The 18,844-nt window shown below is 54.6% G+C and overlaps 1 protein-coding gene across 2 annotated transcripts in view; it reads left to right on the top strand.

The window, feature by feature from the left end:
* RASSF5 (Ras association domain family member 5) overlaps positions 1-18,844 on the top strand; it is a 65,785-nt gene that overhangs the window by 32,234 nt on the left and 14,707 nt on the right. The window contains exon 1 of one of the 2 annotated variants that reach the window (XM_045787488.2): positions 4,045-4,552. The exons of the other annotated variant lie outside the window; for it this stretch is intronic. Coding sequence (XP_045643444.1) covers positions 4,433-4,552 — 120 coding nt within the window. The 5' untranslated portion in view covers positions 4,045-4,432. Of the gene's footprint in view, positions 1-4,044; positions 4,553-18,844 lie in introns of those variants that run through there. 2 annotated transcript variants of the gene reach the window in all.

The following is an 18,844-nucleotide window of genomic DNA, read 5'->3' as shown; positions in this document are numbered from 1 at the left end:
GTATAATACAACACAGTAATAGTTATTCAATAGCTGTTAGTTGAAATTCGAATAGAAGGTTTTATGATAGAATATCCCTGATTAGATCTTAGTATAGAAGAGTGACTTTGGCAACAACGGGGCGGGGAGTTTGGAGAAGGCTGAGATGGAAACAAAGGAAACTACTAGAAGGTTTTGCAGTAATCTACCTTCATGGTATTCATTGAGCTGGGAACTACTAACGGTGAAGCAGCAGGTGGAGGGGGAGGCAGGGCATAACGAGCTCAATTCTGGACTTGTTGCCAGCGAGGCTTCAAAGGGGAGTGCTGAGTACTCGGTGAGCTGGGGCAGGGACCCATCTGGAGCCACCCGGGAGGGAGAGAATTCTGAGGCATGAGTCTGTGAGGTACAGTTGGTACCATTGGCAGACGTCAGACTAGGCTAATGGGGAGGGGAAGGGGGCAGGACAAGAAGACAGTCAATGGTGGATCCTGGAAAATCCCAACAGGCTAAAGGGAACACAGGGGCATAGGCAGACTGGGAAAGTAGTTCCTGCCTGGTCTGTAACGGCCTTTGATTTCAGGCAGGAAGGTATTATGAGAGCAATCACAGGGGTAAATAACCTGTACTACTACAGAATGTTCCAAGACTTGGTTCTGGAGTCAGACCAGCAGGGTTGATTGGGCACCACCATTAACTCGCATGTAGGACTATGCGCAAATTGCTTAACCTGTCTGAACCTCCTTTTCCTCTCTGCAAAACAGAGATAATAACTGTAGCTTCCTCGGTCAGTTCGTTGTGGGGATTAAATGAAACGGTGCACACAGAGCTCGCGGTACTGGGCCTGCGCATACCGGCTAAGAATGATTTCAAACTCTGTTTCAGCGGGCGCGTGACCCCTCACCCTGGTTTTCAGCCTCTGAGTACGTTGGTAGGTCACAAGGCCCCACGTCTGACCCCCACCCCGCCACCCTTCACTGGACAGCTGAGGAATCCTGGGGTGCAAAGCTGCTCCAGATACCGTATCAAGCTGGAGTTGGAGCTTGGCTAGAACAGCAGCTCCTGACTCCCAGTCTTGTGATACAGTTTTTCTGGAACACACAGAACCACACGGTGGATCAAACGAGGGCATCTGGGCACATGTCAGGATCACATCTGAGAAAGGAAGAAAGCTGAAAATAGCGTCTTTCATCATCTGAAATTTTGAGCCAAGAAAGTCACCCATTTCACCATTTCAGTGGGGCTTTCTGAACCCCGGCACGATGCCTTGCATTTAAGGCTCCGGAGGCTGCAGCCTGAGGTCCGGACACCTCTTCCCGGGCTCAGCCCCTATTCTTTGTGTGCCCACCGCCAGAGGCTCAAAGGCTATCGCTGAGGCTCCTGCGTCCCCTGCCCCTTCTCCCCCTCTCCCAGGTTGTCAGTGCCAGTGATTATTCATAGGGAAGAGGTGCTGACGAGGTCATCAGACACTGAACGGAATCCAGTCTTCCTCTCTTAGGGCCCCTGGAGCTTCAGTCTGGACTTCCTCCTGGAGGCTGGCCAACTTATTGTATTGTATTTGATCTTTGCACATTTCTTCTAGTCCCAAGGTCCTCACGGACACAGTCTCTGTGTTGCTGACTTCTTACTTGTGGCTCCCTTGCAGGCCTGGAGTCATTGGCAGGGGGAGCGGGGTGGGGAAAGACACTAACTAGGAGGGAAGAAGCGTGGAAAGCATGAGCTGGGATGGAATGTGTTACTTCCCTCACTTTCCTATCTGTAAAATGGGTATAACAACCCGCTTTCAAGGTTCTAGAGCCGCCTAAGGAGTGAATGGTAAAAAAGGCTTTCAGAAGCCCTATTCAGACACCAGTTTTTCATATTTGGAATGGCGTGGAGCAGTACCCTAAAAGAACACAGTGTCACTTAGAACTTTTCCTAACCAGGTCTGGCAGCTGGCATGTTGCTCAGAAGGAGAGATACATGCTGACTCCTGGGATACTTTGGCTTGGGGTTCAAAGAGGTTGTTACCTGCTGTCTCTGAAGATTGAGCAGTTTGAAAATGTAGCATTGCAGCGGCTTTGCAGAGAGAGGTCCCTGCGTGACACCAAGGACACAGTGTGGCCACAAAGAATCTGGGGCCTGTGGTTTTTTAAGTATTGGATTCCCACGGAGCCAGGAGGTTCCTTTTATAAAGAAGAGTGTGTTTCTGTGCTGGCTGGACAAAGCAATAGGCTACTGATGGCCCAAGGATCACACAGAGCCTCTCTCTGCAGCGTTCATCATTCCAGCATTGGACTGGGATGTACTGGCGGGCTAACACCAGATTCCTTTGCCTGAACCGCTGTCTCTGGGGACACCCAAAAGAATCAGCCTCTAAAATACTCATTTCAAGAAAAGAGTGTTCCAGACGAGGTCAGAGGCTCTTCAACCCTATAAAATGTGAGCTCTTCCCCCCAGACTTCCCTGGGTAGCTCACTCATCCCCAGCTGCTCACTTGCACTTCCTGTCTCCCTGCTGGTGTGGACCGCTCTCCTGAGTCCAGGACGGCCAGCCCGCTAGGGTGGCAGCTCTCAACTGCCTCATGTTCGTACCTGCCAGGCACCCACAGGCTTTTGGGAAAAAGACTGTGTGGGAGGGTGGAGCCAAATTGGGCTGCAGTTTGAAACCCTCCCGAGCACTGACAGATTTGGCTAAGGTAGGGAAGGAATGGGGTTCCTCATAAAAAATAATGAGAGCTTAAAACGGAGTTGTCAGCTTGGTATCCAGGGGTTGAGTCTAGCCCTCTGGCCAGCTTGTGCTTCCCGGGGACTGGAATGTTTCAGACCTGCAGAGAAAGCTTCGCAAACCTACCTGGATAGAGTCCTGATAACCCTTCTCGGCTACTCTCTGGGGCGCACGGGGGGCCAGAGACCCTCAGACTCTGTGAGCATGGTGCCCCCGGCATTGCCAGGCTCTGAAGGCTTCGATTTCCTTTCCTGGGACTCCAGGCCCCACTGTAGTGAAAGATGACAGAGTGCACACTAGAACAGTCCCACTTCTGCAGAGAGACTGTAGATCCCAGTGGCTCAGAGCATGGGCCCTGGAGTTGTACGGGCCGGGGTCTGAGGCCCAGCACACATATCCTCCTTGTATGACTCTGAGCTTCAGTTTCCTCATCCATAAAATGGGAATAATAATCTCTACGTCAAGGCCACTGGGCAAGTTAAGTGACTGGGCACGGGAGTTATGCAAACAGGGGTACCTCTAACTGCTATTGCTGCACAAACATGGTCTGAAAAGTTACGGGAGTGTCGCCCTAATTGCTTGGAGGGCTAAATCCTAGTCAAGGAAGATGTTCCTTCATCCAGTCTGATGGAGACATGGACGTGAGCCGTCTTTGATGGGAATGATAAGAACTGGCAAAGACCCCCTCCTGGCCAGACTGTCAGAAAAACGTACAAATAACCTGGGTGGGGTGTGCAGGCGCCTTTGGTATCCCGAGCCTTCCTGAGGGCCACGTTCTGTGCCTGTGTGGGTGGAAGGCGAGGCTTGCGCTCCAGGTTGCCATAACTTTGCATATGATTTGCATCTGCTTGTGGGGCCCCTGCAGTTTCTTCTGGCATTTCCAAGTTAAAATATTGCTGCTTCTCCAGGCAGACCAGCTATTGATTTTCTTCTTCTCCGGTTCCTTCTCCAACCACTCTGATTGACCGGGCTCCTCGTGAATGGGGGATGTGAGAGTGGATGAGGAGGTGGATGGGGGGAAGGGAGGAGAGACGCCCGACGACCTTAGAGCACAATTCTACTCCGTGAATATGAGCCATCACGGGTGATGAGAAGGAGCTGTTTCCAGAGGGATGAAGAAAGGCCATAGGGAATTTTCGCCCTCGCATGCGTCCTGGTCTGTTCCTTTCCCGCATCCCTAACCCGACCTCTAGTGCCCCAGGTCCACCTGTCCCTGGGATCCAGCCCCCCCTCCCACCCCGGGAGGCGGGGAGGCGCAGGCGAGGGGGAGGGGCGCCGCGACAGCCGAGCCGGGCTTTGGGGAACCTTGCGAGAGGAAGTGGCTTCCGACTCCTCTGCGCGCAGGGCGAGGGGCAGGAAAGGCGCGGGCAGGCGGGGGAGGTGTCGAGACGGCGTTCCGCGCGCGGGGCGGAGGGGACGAAACCGCAGATGCCGAGTGAGCCGGCGAGCGCGGCGTGCGAGGCGGGCGCCCACGTCCCACCCCGGAGCTTGCAGCGCGGGCTGCGCGCTGGGCAGGGCGCACGTTACCCCGCCGCCCGAGCCGCTCGGGGCCCAGCCTGAGAGCCCAGTTGGCCGGCGCCGGCTGCGCCTGGCCCGGTGAGCGCGCCGCGCGCCGCAGGGCTGGGAGCTCGCGCCGGCGGGGGCCCCGGGGCGGTGACCCCCCACCCCCACCTCTCCCTTCCCCTGGCCGCCGCGGGAGCCCGGCCGGTCACACACGCGCCCGCTGCCTCGCGGGGCCCCGGGCTAGATGACGGTGGACAGCAGCATGAGTAGTGGGTACTGCAGCCTGGAGGAGGAACTGGAGGATTGCTTCTTCACTGCCAAGACCACCTTCTTCAGAAATGTGCAGAGCAAACATCCTTCGAAGGTAAACATCATGATCCAATGCAAGAACCTTTCACGGCGGGGGTGGGGGTGGGGGATCACCTCGGTTAACGGGCAAGGCCATGTGTTACCTGAGCAGGTGGCCAGTTGCCTTGGGGACACTCTCAAACTGGTCGGCTGAGTGGACCAAGGGTTGGATCTGGAGCCCTTCCGGGACCACCAGCAAACACTCTTCTCTTTTTAATGCTCTTTTCAGTATTTCCTGGCCCCGGACCTTTTCAAAATGGCTCTCTATGACTTGGGGACAGGGCTTGGCTCAGGGTCTGGTGACATGCTCACCTGTACCTGGGAGGGTGACAGGGCAGCTGCTCTGTGTCACTACCCCTCCGCCCCAAACCTGAGCTTTGAAGCTCTGGGTGGAAAGCGGATGGCACCCAGTAGGATAAACATGCAAAGATTGAAACTTCCGTATTGTGAGTGGCCGGAAACCATCTTAAAACACAGTTTTAGTGACTTTGCAGAAGTGCAGGGTGAAGCAAACTAAACCTTCTCTCCTAAGTGCTTGTCCTGCTACCATTCTAACTTACAGACTTGGTTGGGGTAACCTAAAGGGGGTTGTATGTGTTTCCTACCACAACTCTGGACACCCTGAACAGCTGAGTCCCCTGGCCACACCCTCCCAATTGCTACAGGTCACGTATCTGCCACCTCCTTGGTGGGAGTGGTGGCAGAGGTCTGTTTGTTTATTTGTTATATTATTTAGATAGAGGGTTCCAAGCCAGGTCCTTGGAGAGGTTGCCTAACAGGGACTGTTTGTAGACAGAAGTGAGCTGTGAAGTTTCTCAGGTGTGTGCAGGCTCGTCATTAATTAAGCAGTCCTACATGGGTAGATTAACCAAAAACTTCCCCAGGCCTGACTTTGGGGCCTCCTTTGTGAATAATTCATCTTGCCTGTAGGCCCCGCATTTCCTGGGTTCTGACATCACACAAATACCGGACCTTTCAATTGTGAAAGGATGCCTAAGTACCAAAGGAAAGGTTTTGATATTAGTGTTTGAAGGAACCGACAAAAACAGGCCCCTGGAACCCACACCTGCCATGTGGGCACCCCCTCATGAGGCTGGGGAGCAGGGCCGGTTCTGGGCGGCTGGGGGCAGGAGTAGGTAGGGCTGTAGATAGGGCTCGTGCAGAACAGCATGGCTGCCGAGGGGAGGTGTCCTGCTCTCTCTTGGGGTTCTTGCCTCATTGTATGGATGGTTCCCCAAGCCCCACCCCACAGGCACTCCAGCTGTCTGGGGTCTTTAGAAGGGTGGTTCTCAACCTTAGCTGCACTCTGGAATTAGCTGGGGAGCTTTAGGAAATGTGGGTACCCGCCCACCAATAGAGAGTTTAACTTAATTGGCTTGGAGTACAGCCTGGGCATCAGGATTTTGAAAAGCTCCCCGGGCGATTCTGATATGCAGCTGAGGTGAAACCATTGCTCTGTAGGGTTTTGCTGCTGCCTGGGGAGGAAATGGTTCCTGTTTTGAAAACGGAGTTTAGCTGCTGTGCTTACTGCCAGGCAGGCTGTGAGCCCTTGGTCCCAGAAGGTGGGCTGTTGGCAGGATGGCGTGGATGAAAGGGCACTGCAAAGCTGGGGTTTCTTTTGCTTGGCGAATGAAAAGGTAGCTGTGCTGGTATTTCTCGGGAGAGATAGAAATATCTCGTAAGAAGATATGCTGGGGTGGGGCCGGGGATGGTGGATGACTTGTTCCTTGGCCCAGACAGCCTTTTGCCCCCTCCCTGCTTCCCAACGCTCCTTCTTAGCACCACTCCCGAAAATACTCCACTGGTTCAGCGCCCACATCAGCTCTTTCTTTACTTTGTCTAGTTCTTGAATCCTTTCCCTAACATGAGGCCTCTGCCTGTCTCCCTACCTCATTTTGCCCCAGCACAGAAGCCGTCAGGGGGCAGGAATTCCTTTTAAGAAACTCATTTGCTGGACCTTGCACGGGGTGATAAGGATGAATGCTCCTGAAGGGAAAGGATGGTGGGCATGGCCCCTCTGAGCCTGGCTTCCGCCGAGCCCCTGGGTGAGAAGATCTGGGCCAAAGGGCAGGGCTCCTCAGCCCAGACTTGCTTTCAGCGCTGCCCTGTCCGAGGAGCAAGGCCTGGGGGTGAAGGGCAGTGTGACCAACTTGGGAGCTGGGGAAGCTTCATCCAGTCGTTTCTGTCTTTCGTCCTTCGAAGTGCCCTTCCGCCTTTCATCACATTTGCAGCTCCGTCTTCTCCCTTACAGCCACTTCTGGAAGAGGGTTCCAGAGAGACCTGCTGCCCTATCACCATCCCATTCTGACCCCTAACGATGATGCTTTTTGCCTACCCGAAGACAGATCACTTCTGAGCTCCTAAGGGAATTCCTCTTTCCTGTCTCCAAGGAAAGGCGTTTGTGTGTTTCCCTGGTCGCTGAGAGACTAGGGCCCCCATCCCAGCAACGTCAGGACTGCGGCTATAAATAGCTTTGTCAGAACAACCTGTATCTGCCAGCCTGTGCCGGGCGGGGACCCAGCTGCTCTTCCCGGTGCCACCACCTGGGAGCTGTCACTGGCCCCGCCTCCAAGGAGTCCCCCTCTCCAGCCCCTTGAGTGGGAGGTTGGGAGGTGAGAAAGGCCTCCCCATTCACAGGAAGGAGGCTGCAGAAGGTGGGGGTGGCAGCAGAGAAGGGGGACCACGCCCTGGGCCCTTGCCGAAGGTGGCAGCCGTGGGGGTGCTGTGCCCCGTCTGAGGCGGCAGGGACACCAGGTGGCTTCAGGAGGCCGAGGCCGTGCTGGCAGGTGCCTTAGCAGGAGCCTTCCCCCTTGCCTGAGCACACTTAGATCACGTTTCTGTGGGGTTCCCATGTCCAGATGGGGCTCCTGGCGGCGTGGGGGAGAACAGATCTGCGTGCCCAGCGGAGTCGCTGGAGCTGCTCTCAGCAAGGCGCGCCCCGCCACCCCAGTCCAAGATACTGCAGCCCAGCGGGGCGGGGGGCTGTCCAAGGTCACGCAGCAAGTTTAGGGTGGAGCCAGGTTAGAACGTACACCCCTTCCCCTTGCCTTTTGACCCTCCTGCGTGAGTCCGACAAAAGGCAGCATGTGGCGATTTGCAGGGCTGGTGACCGTGAAGCCAGGCCCTCTGGCCATCCCTGCCAAATGCTTCTTTTTTTTTTTTTTTTAAGATTTTATTTATTTATTTGACAGAGACAGAGACAGCCAGCGAGAGAGGGAACACAAACAGGGAGAGTGGGAGAGGAAGCAGCAGGCTCATAGTGGAGGAGCCTGATGTGGGGCTTGATCCCACAACGCCGAGATCACGCCCTGAGCCGAAGGCAGACGCTTAACTGCTGTGCCACCCAGGCGCCCCCTGCCAAACGCTTCTTTATTCCTGTCTGGGGTCTGACCAGGGTGGGGCCAACTTCCGCCCCGTCAGTTTCCCCAGTGCCCACAGTGGCGGCAGTTTGGGATGTGGCGTCTGAGCTCTCCTTGCGTGTGTGACAGGCTCCAGGAGCCCAGGACTGTGGAGCTACCCAGAGCTTCGGGGTGGGTCCCCTGAGAACACATGGCGCCTGCTTCTTACAGAACGTCAGAGCTGAAAGGGATCCGTCTGGTCTAGTTCCTCACTTTACAGATGGAGAAACTGAGGCCCAGAGAGGTGGGAAGGCTTCACCAGACCACATGTGTGGTCAGGCAGAGCCAGGACTAACACCCTTCTTGGACTTCTTGTCACGTGCTCTTCTCGGTCCTCTTCACTCAGTGTGTGACCCCAGACCAATTATGGTCCTTGTCCTCTCAGCGCTTTCTACAGAATGGGAAAGACCCAAACAACTTCAGGCCCCATTCCATAAGGCACACTAGTTGAGGGGACATTGACTCTACATTTAGCTAGCAGGGAGTTCCTGTCATCAGTTCCAAAATCTTACAACTTTAATCATTTAAAAGTTCTTTTTGGTGTCTATCCCCAAACCCCGCTTGCTGGATATTCCTCCTCGTGTGCTTTCTCTGTGGATACGGAGAACAGAAGGTTGACTCTACCCGTGTTTAAATATCCTTTAGCCCACGTGGAACACGCTCCCATCCCCCCTCCAGCTCCTGCCTCGGGCTTTCTCTGGTCGGTGCTGACACCATTGATTCTTGAAAAATTCAAGGCAGATTCAAAGAGGAAGGGGCTCTCAGGGGTCAGAGTAGAAGCCACTCTGTTTCTGTTCCTGCACTTGTCTGGCTGTCAGCTGCTTCCTGGACGGGGCCTCTGTGGCACGCCAGGGACATCAGCCAACCCTGACGGCCCTGGGACCCGTCAGGGAAATACCTGTCTCTCCCCCAGCAGCAGGCACACCCAGGCCTCATGCACGGTCCCTGCCCCTGCCCCTGCCCTTCTCCGCATGAGAGAAAAGAATACTAAAAAGAAATCGGTTCCAAATTTGAACAATAGAAATAACATAAGACTCTTCAGACGTGTTGGACTATTTAACATTTTTAGGTGCCATCTCAGGGGCCTGCACAGACCAAGAATAACCTCAAAAGATGTTTCATGCTGGCCCAACCCCAGGAGAGCCTTCCTTTCAAGCTGTAGGCTGTATCCCCCTCCCGTGGAGCTCACCGCCCATTGCCTTCTCTGGCCCTCGCTGGTGTTGGCTTTTCTGTGTGCAGTAAGCCTGGAAGACCGCAGCTCGCATCCCCTTCAGGTGCGGCAGTGCGGCACCAAGCACTGGTTTCCAAAGCAGACTTCCGTCCAAGTGCTGGTTGGGTTTAGTTGCGATGTCTTCTCTCTTGCATCCTATGTCATCAGGATGGACTACACCTTATAACAGCCCCCGTTTTTCACTCATGGAACATAAGAGCCAGTTATTTTCCCCTTTCAGTCAAGTTACATTGGCAGGTGGGGGCTCCGGTTAACACATGGGAGATTTTTGTGGACCAGGCCCGGAAATGGTGTTTTTTACACCCACACGCCATTGGCCAGAACTGGGTCACGTGGCCACACCTAACCACAGGGGAGGTTGGGAGATGAAGTACAGCTGCGAGCCCAGGTGGCGGAGGAAGCAGGTTGCGGTGAGAGCATTTAGCTGGCTCTGCCACGCAGCCTGCCTCCCCCCTTCGCCGCCTAACTTCCACCTTTGGAAGCTCTGCTCATACTTTCTTGGCGACGGGCTGTGACTCTGTGCCTCTCCTTCGTCTGTCACCAAGGATATGCCGTTCCTGGGATGAGGTCCTGTCTTCTCCCGCTACACTGGCAACCCCTTGAGCACAAATGCTCTCCTGCTCTGCACTTCTCGGTGCCTCTGTAGCATCTGAACCCTCCAGGGACCTTCCAAGGGGGTCCAGCCCCCTCCCTCAGAAGCACTCACTCTCTGGATCATTTTGAAAATGGAGACTCAGGGACCCCACCTCAGACTTACTGGGTCCTGACCCTTTGGCGGTAGGACCCTCAAATCTCCTTTAATCCTGTCTTTGTTTTCTTCCCTGAGAGTCCCTCCTCCGCACGGGAGCAGATCCTTCTCACCACCTTTTCATGGAGCCGGTGGGGAGTTTAGGTATTGCCTACTGGGCTCTAAACTGTCAGGACTTCCACAGGGAGGGGTCAGGAAGAGGACCTGCCTGGCTGGCATGTGTCCCCTCCTCTAGGACTATTTGGAACTTACTCAAGACGTCCTCACCTCTGTGTCCCAGATGCCTCCCGTCTGGACCACCCCTTCCTGCTTCGCCACATTAGACCATTTATCCTGACTTAGCTGGCTTTTCCCTATGGATCGATTCCAGTTACAGTTTAGGGCACATACAATATCCATCCACCCAACCAGTTTAAGGAGAAAGGAAGAAAGATCCTGCACTAGAAGCAAAGCCTGAAGTCCATCTCTTAGTTCACAGTGTCAGGTCAGACTCTGGATCCAGCTCCTGGCCCAGAAGCTGGAAAGGGTGGCCCCACTGGGCTCAGCCTGGGTGCCTAGGAGCCTGGGTTCTCTTCTCTCTTCCACTTCCAACTCTCCAGGTAATCCACACCTGTGCACTTTCTGGCTTTGGGATCCTTCTGTATGGAGGACGCAGACCCGTCCTCCTCCAGGGCCTCAGTTTCCTCTTCTAGATGGCTCAGTCTACCCATAAAGAGCATGGGGACCCAGGCCTGGCCTGGCATATTCCCTGGGGACAAGGGGACCAGATAAATTTGCCAAGAATCAGGAGCACTGAATTTCTAGGGCCAAGAGGAAGAAGGGAGCTGTAGTGGCAGAAAACCTTGAATCACAGGGCCTGTGACTTCTATCCACGGGGCTGTCCTGACATCCCCTCTCTTCTCTTCTCCCACCCCCACCCCGCTTAGCTTAGCTTAACACATCACAGCCTACGGCCCCCATTCTACTTCTCTTCCTGGCTCTAGAACAGAATTTTCTGTAGCCTATTAGAGGTTTCGCATGCCCCTCAGATGGCTAAAATTTAATATGTCCAGAACCAACTCATAGTTCTGCCCATAACTGATTTCTCACTGTGCTTCTGCCCCACCCTCCTAGTCCCCCACCTTTGAAGCCTCAGGGCTTTCCTCCTCCTCCCTTCCCCTAGCCTGTCACTGTGGGTTGTGTCTCCAGTGCTGCAGATGCCAGGTTCTCCTTTCTGCCCCCCACTCCCGCCCTGCCCTCTGTTGGGTGTTCACCACCTCTCACCTGTATACTCTAGGAAGTCACCCAACTGGCTTCCATCCTGTTTCTTCCCCTTTTGTGCACTTTGCTTATGACTGCCAGGGGCCTATCATTCTGGTATCACAAAGCTCTCAGAGCCTCCCCTCTGCTTCCAGAGCAAAGCCGACCCTTGGTTCCTGTTCTTTATCTAGCATCCCAAACCCTACAGTACCTGGCCTCAAGCAGACCATGTGTTCTTAACTTTCTCATAGCACTGAGCATGGGGGGTGAGGAGGGCAGATAGATAAAACTCCGTCTCTGCGCTTACAGACCTTACGGCCCCCAGCCGCATTGGGCAACAGATCCTCGTTGCTTCCCTGCCCATCCCTGAAGTATTTGGATTTGGGCCGCCCCAGCAGAGGGCCATGCAGGTGAAGACGCTGCATCTGTCCTGCAGCCACATGGCTTTTGTTAGGACATGGCTGCAGCTCCTGAGACAGGGAGCTGGAGGCACTGGCTCCCAGAATCAAGGGGTTTGGGTCTGAATAGCCTATGGGCGTGCTGGGGGTAGGCTGGCAGCAGACTGATAATGACGGGGCTGCCGCCCACACCGGCAGGGGTGCAAGACATTAACTCAACCTCGAAAAGGTGTAGACTCCCGGAGCTGGAGGAGACTGTAGGAGTCATTGCAGCAGTTTCCCTATTTCCAAGCGGGCCTGCGTGTGATCCATCCCAGGCAGAGGAGGGGAAGCTGTATTCATTATCTCCACCCTCCTGCAACCCGGTTTTCAGTCCTTCCTTGTCCGGGGTGCAATGCCGCGGGAGTCCGGCTGGTTGGATCCCTGCTCCGTGGGGCGTGGGGCGCCGCAAACATCGGGAGGCAGCAGCCCAGCACCGAGTGCTTCTGGCAGACCCCACAGGCAGAATCGCTGTTGCCATCAAGCCAAAAGATTGGCACATTCAATGAGGTCATATGCGAAAGAGGGTTAGCCAAGGGCAAGACCCCTACCCCACATTTGTCTAACTCCGAAACACATGTTCTTTCCACTACACACATGGCACCTTGGGTGAGAGTGAAGTTTGAAAAGCTCCAAAGGAGCTCCAGCCTCCCATCTCAAACTCTGGTGAGCTGCCCTGGGAAGCAGGGGTTCTCATTCAGCCTGTTCCCTGGTGCTGAAATCCAGATCACTTTTTCCTGCTTCGGTCTGGGGAAATCCGGGGCACCAGACTCCATCACCATGGCATCAGCCTCCAGGCTGTGAGCCCCTCATCGTCCTTCTCATGGCCTGGCTGTCCCCTGGTGTGAAGAGTGGTGTTGGATGGCCCCCCCCACCGTGATGTGGGTGGCAGGCAGGAGCTGGGTGTGCAGGGCCCTGGCCTTGCCTCAGGGAGCTAGAGGCAGGTCCTCTGTTGGCAGGAACACGCGGAGAGGCAGTAGGCGTGGCTAATCTCCACATTCACACACGGCAGGGAATGTATGTCTTCATGAGGAGAGCTGGAAGCTGGTGGATCTGGGGTGTCTGGAGACCATTTCCACTTGCACTCACTTCTCTGTGCGCCCCAAACGCCAGCCTATCTTTCTTATCCCTCATTTTGGTGGGCTGTCATTTTCTGGATGCGGGGCCACATCTTGGTCATCATTGTGTCCTCAGTACGTGGTAGGTGCGTGATGCATGTGTGATAAAGGAGGAGTGGGCTTGAGGTTCCTTCTAAAAAGAGAGCCCTAGGAGGCAGCGGGGGCGCCCCGGAGGGCGCAGGGCCAAGCTCCTCAGGGCCCACGCGGTATGTGAAAGCTGATCTCCGGACTGTTCTAAAGGGAAGCTTGCTAAGATTCTGGGTGTGGAATCAATGGATTTTTCCAGTAACTCTGAAAAGAAAAACCTCACTGAGTGAGCAGAAAATGCAAGGACAACTTTCCAAACATAGAGCGGCTCCCTCCATCCCATCTGTGATTGCTCAGCTGTTTGCCCTGGAGGATGAGGGCAGGCAGGACTGGGTCACTAAGCAACCGGGCCCTGGCACCTGCTGGCAGGAGTTGGTCTGGTCCTTCCTCCAGGGGGGCCTGGCGGCAGAGGGGGAGAGGAGGTTCATACCGAGGGGCCCATGTGAGGAGGCAGGAGAGCCTCCTGGGACAGGTTTCTTCTGGCTGCCTTTCCACCACGGAGAGGGGAGGGTCGAGGGGGAGGAACCAACACACTTCTTGTTTGTCTTCATTTCCCAGTTTAATTCTGAGCAAGTGAAGACCCGGTTTGGTGGTCCCAGTAGTTTGAGCATCTTCTGTTGGCCCAGGTGGTGTGGGAAGGAGGCGTGCTTCTCAGGGGACCCAGGCCCTTAAGCAAGTCCGGTACTGGGCCCGGTAATCCACGCCACGAGCCTTCGCTGTGTGTGCCTCAGGAAGCAGGCTCACTGCTCCAGGCCTCACTTTCTCCTTCTGGGATAATAAAGGCCATTTCGAGAAATGCAAATGGGTGATGAATTTTGATGTGGAGAGGTGGGGTTCACGATTGGGGTACGTGGAAGCATAAAGCTGTGTTCACAAAACAGAGAAAGGTCTGGAGCTAGGGGTCTGCTGGAAATGGTTAGAATGAATAATAACGGCAGTGAATTATTGGGCCTTGACGTATGGCAGGCATTGTTCTAAGAGCTTTACAGGTGCAGACTCATTTGTGCTTTCCATCTAACAGTGGGGAAACTAAGGCTCGGAAGGGGGTCAGGCAGTAGGAAGGGACAGATCCAGGATTTGGGCCCAAGTCTGATGCCAGAACTCCTAGCCCCTAAGCTATACTGCTTCTCCGAAAGCTCTTTCCAGAATTTTCCTAGCTGAAGCCCCGGCCATGAGGCCCAAAGGTAGCCCACCGATGCAACCCCATGTCGGCAGCATCCATCTGGGCGTCTCTGGGGATGGCACACTTTGCCAGGCCATTGAGGAGCAGGAGGAAACCAAATGTCCCCGCCCTGGAGCCTTTGTGACACAGCGAGAGGACACACACTTGAGAAGACTCAGAGTTATGTAATGACTGACCAAGATATATTGCAGTGTCACCAGTTGGTCCCCAGGCAGTGGCGTAGGGTGGAGTTCGCCGGGCAGGCAGCACTGTGACAAGAGGACACGTGTGGGCTAGTGAAGAGGCCCCAGCACCGGGCACCACCCGGCTTGCGAAGCCGAGGGCACAGGTGGGGTCTCCAGGCAGAGGGAGCCAAGAGGGACTGCACTCCTTCCCGCGGGGCAACGCAGGCCGGTGTCCTGGCTGCTGGCACAAGTCCCAGCAAGGGTGGGCAGCACGGCTGTGCTGGGCCCTGGGTACTGACTCCCCCGTGCCACTCTCCACGGCTGAATCATCTGAATCGCCCGTCGCTGAGTGCCCCACGCTGCAGGGAGCTCCTGCCGAGATGAAGCCGGCTCGTGGCGGGAGAGGGGGCTGTCGCAGCCAGGGCACCCACGTCACCTGCAGCCCAGGAGAGGCCCTATAATTAGAGCACACACATGAGCTGCCTTTCGAAAGCCTCCCCCCCAGTGGCCTCATGATGCTGCTGGCTTTGACTCTGTGCTCTCGGAGCACATGGATTGCCCGCGAAGCTGAGGAAGCCTTTCTCAGAGTGTTCTCGTGCAGGGAGGTCCAGTGCGTGAGAGGAAGGACGCAGTCTGGGGGTGGGGATGGATGGCCATGAAAGCAAGCCTGTTCCCAGCCCCCAGCTTGATGACTTTGAGAGTAGGCCATGGCTCTGGGGCCCACAGAAGAAAAAAGACACAGAAAGAAAGGTTTCCCCAGATCTTTCTTTTGTGGACGCATCCATTTCCCTAGTGGTTTATGAAGTTGGAAAGCCAGTCATAGCTCCTTGACTGTGGCCAGCCATGACGCGTTGGAGGGAGAGCAGCTGAGGCAGGCTGGGGAGTCCCCATGCCTTGAGTCACCTCACAACTCCGGTTGCTCCAGAATGGGGGTGCCTGGGCCAGTCCATCTCGAGGCCCCTTCTAGATCTCTGAGTCCAGGCTTCTGTGTGCCTGAGCCCCTCTCTGGAGAGTCCCCTGGGGAGCTCTAAGACCCTCACCTCGCCAGAGAGCTAGTGTCCTAGCCTCGAGCCTTTCTTAGAGTGTGCAGGAGAATGGCCAGGGCCCAGGAAAGGTGCCTGACCCCCCAGGATGAGGGGGCCACCTTGCTCGCAAGTGGGATTGACTGCTCACTTGCTTGGAAGATAGAAAGTAAGGCACACTCCCAACTGTATGGGAACCAGATGAAACTAACAGTCTATGAGGCATCCAGGTGCCCCTGCCCTTGGAATCCTCTTTTTTTTTTTTTAATTGTGATAAAATATACATCACATAAACTTTACCGTTGTAACCATTTTGAAGTGTAGAGTGCCGTGGCTTAAGTACATTGACAGTGTTGTGCAGCCAGTCGCACCCCCATCTCCAGCATGTTTCCATCTTCTCCGCCTGAAGCTCTGTCCCCGTTAGCCAGCAGCTCCCCATAGCCCTCTCCCCACAGCCAGCCCATCTTACTTCCTGCCCCTGGGAATTTGGCGCCTCGAGGAACCTCCTACAATTAGAATCATACAGTATCTGTCCTTTTGTGCCTGGCTTATTTCGGTTAGTGTGATGTCTTCAGGGTTCATCCATGTAACATGTGCCACAATTTCCTTCTTTTTTATGGGTAAATAATATTCCATCGCCTGTCTACACCACACTTTGATTATCTATCCATCCATTGGTTATTGGGAAGAATGCTGCTGTCAACAGGAGTGTGCAAATGCCTGTTTGAGTCTTCGTTCTTACTTCTTGTAGACATCAACCCAGACGTAGCCTTGCTGGATAATCTGGTGATTCTTTCTGTTTAGTCTTTCGAGGTCTTGCCAGTCCGTGGACAGGTGGCTTCACCATTTCACGTTCCCACCAGCAATGCCCAGGGTTCCAGTTTTCTCCACGATCTTGCTAACGCCTGCTATTTTTGTTTTTGGTGCTGGCCATCCTAATAAAGTATGAGGGGGTATCTCACTGTGGTTTTGATTTGCATTTCCCTAGTGATGAGTGATGTTGAACCTCTTTCTGTGTGCTTATTGGCCATGTGTTTATCTTTGGAGAAATGTCTGTTCCAGTCTTTTGTCCACTTTTAAAACTGGGTCTTTTTGCTGTTGTCGTTGGGTTGCTGGGGTTCTTTATATATTCTGGATAGTGGTCCTTTGTCAGACGTATGATTTACAGTGGAATCCTCTTCAAATTCGTTCTGAAAGAGCAGCATCCAGCCTTCAGAGACTGGAGCCTGGGACAGGGTCTTGGGACCCACTCCGTCACCCTGCCCACCGTCATCCCTGACTCACTCCACAGTGCTCTGTTCTAGGTGCTCTGGGGACACAGAGATGGGAAAGGTACAATCCCTGGTTTTGGAGTCAAAGTAAGGGGTTAGGGAGACGGAAAGGGGCCTGACCCAGGTGAGGCTGGGTGAGGGGACAGGGACTTGGTTGGAAATCCAGTGAGGAGAACTGGCCTGGAGAAAGACCTTGGCATGCCCTAGAAATCTCCAGAGCATGAGAAAATGCCCCAACGGAAAAGCCCCGTGGCTGTTGCAATAGAACGGGTGGGTGTCACCCTGTTCTGCCTGGATTCACCACTTGACACCTCTGAGCTGAGCGGGGGCTTCCAGGAGGCCCAGGGCAGGGGAGAGCAGAGAAGGAAGCGGTTCGCATCATCTGCTCTCAGAAACAGGACAGGAGTCTCCTCTGATGTCCAGTTGTTGTCTCAGAAGTCGATAGGTGCCATGGATCAGGAACCCTATAAGAGCCTTATACAATTGTAGAACCTCTTAATCTCCCTATATTTGTTTTGGGGTCTCATGTGCATGTGTACAAGTGTGAGCACGTACATATGTCTTAACTACTTCTTTGTGTTTTATTCAACTCATTAGGCAAATGTTTCATGAGCCCCTCGTGTCTGCCAGGCATTGTTCTGGGAGCTGCGTCGGTGATCAGGGCAGCCCCTGTCCTCGGGGAGCTGATCATGTGTGTGACATGTACTGATCGGCTGAGACAGCCAGGCCCACGGTGTCCAGGCCACAGCCAGGCTGTGGGGGAAGGGGACCCAGGGGGAGTGACAGGAAGCCCCCAGGGCAGAGTGCGTGTGCAGCTTTACAGGGGGCCGAAGAGCAAGCAGTGTCGCTGGGGCCCCCAGTCACAGGGGAAAGAGAGGGAGGGAGTCATCTAGGCCTGCAAGGGCATCCCTGGGGCTAGGGTGACCAAATACGCTGGTTAGCCCAGGACCGTCCTGATTCTAGCACTGAAAGTCCTGCATCCTAAGAAAACTGTCAGCCCCTGGTCACCCTACCTGGGACTCAGGAGTTGAAAACATTGCTGGCTTACCCACGAGGCACAGTGGTATGTGGTGTCAGAGGGGCCCACAATTCCTTAGGGGCCCACAAAAATGTTTTAATTTCTTTTAAAGTCAGGAGGGAAAAAATGAACTTCTTGGGTGAAGAATGTGCTTTCTTACATGATATTAATATATTTTTCTTTATATCAATGCTATCATAAAATAACATTTCCCGTCTTTTCTTTTTTCTTTTTTTTTTAAATGGAGGAAGAGGGGCCTGTGGCCCGGAAGACAAAAGTGCTTAGGGCGCGTAGAGTCATAACGTGGTTCTGGCTGTAGGGCCAGAGATCTTGGCGAGATCTTGGCAGAGATCATCTTGTCAGAGCTCAAGGAGAGGCAGGAGGACTCCCATGTTGAGTCAGCCCCACCAACCAGCCCTTCCTCTGCGCCGCCAGAGAGCTGACTACTGATGTGGATGGTGGCACGGTGATGGTGCACTAGCTGCTGCTTATTGAGTGCCTGCTGCGTACGGGCACTAGCTACTGCTTATTGAGCGCCTGCTGTATACGGGCACTAGCTACTGTTATATTGAGTGCCTGTTGTGTACGTGCATTAGCTACTGTTTATTGAGTGCCTGCTGTGTACATGCAGTGTGCTAAGCACTTCCAGATGTACGATCTCATTTCATCTCTGTGACAAACGTGTAAAGAAAGCCTTGCTGTCTGAGTTTCAGAGACAAATCTGAGTCTCAGGGAGACCAGCTTGCCCACATGCACAGACTGAGGGCACGAAGCTGTGTAGGGCAGTGAGGTCCAGGGGTGAGAAGCAGGGACGCTGGGTAATGACATACCATCCTCACTGAATCATTTCAGGGACTAAATAAGATTGTGACTTGTGAGGCCCTGGCCTGTGGGCAATTTTTATCTTGACCATGAGGCTCTGTAGGGCTGGAACCTGGGTCCCCGCAGTTCCAAGGCCACGGGGCTCTCCCGGCCTCCTGCAGGTGGCTGGTGTTCTCTGCTCCTGACTCACCCCCGCTGACCTGCCCCTGACTGTAGACTGAGATGGTGGCCTGTGAAAGGGAGGGACACTGTGCACAGGCTCCAGGCCGCGCTGGCCACCTGGGGAACCCGCCGGCGCGGCCTTCATCACATCCCTACGCACGGAGCTGACCTGGCTGCCCAGACCGTGCCGAGGCTCCGTCTGGACCGCGCCGTGCTGCCTGGTGCTTCTTCACAGGGCACACATCTCTGCCTTCCCTCGGCAGGTGGCCTGTGCGCTCCCAGGGATGGGACCACGGCCCTCCTGTTTCCTGTCCCAAGGTGATTTTCACAGCCCTCACCCCGTAGGCAACTCAATCAGTTACTGTTGACTGCCTGTCTACATTGACCATCTGCTCTAGGTTTTTGTCT

Source organism: Ursus americanus, chromosome 2 (assembly GCF_024610735.1).
Source record: "Ursus americanus isolate L20-20 chromosome 2, mUrsAme1.1.p, whole genome shotgun sequence".
NCBI lineage: Eukaryota > Metazoa > Chordata > Mammalia > Carnivora > Ursidae > Ursus > Ursus americanus.
The sequence above is the reverse complement of the archived record's forward strand: the minus strand, read 5'-3'. Positions and strand labels throughout refer to the sequence as shown.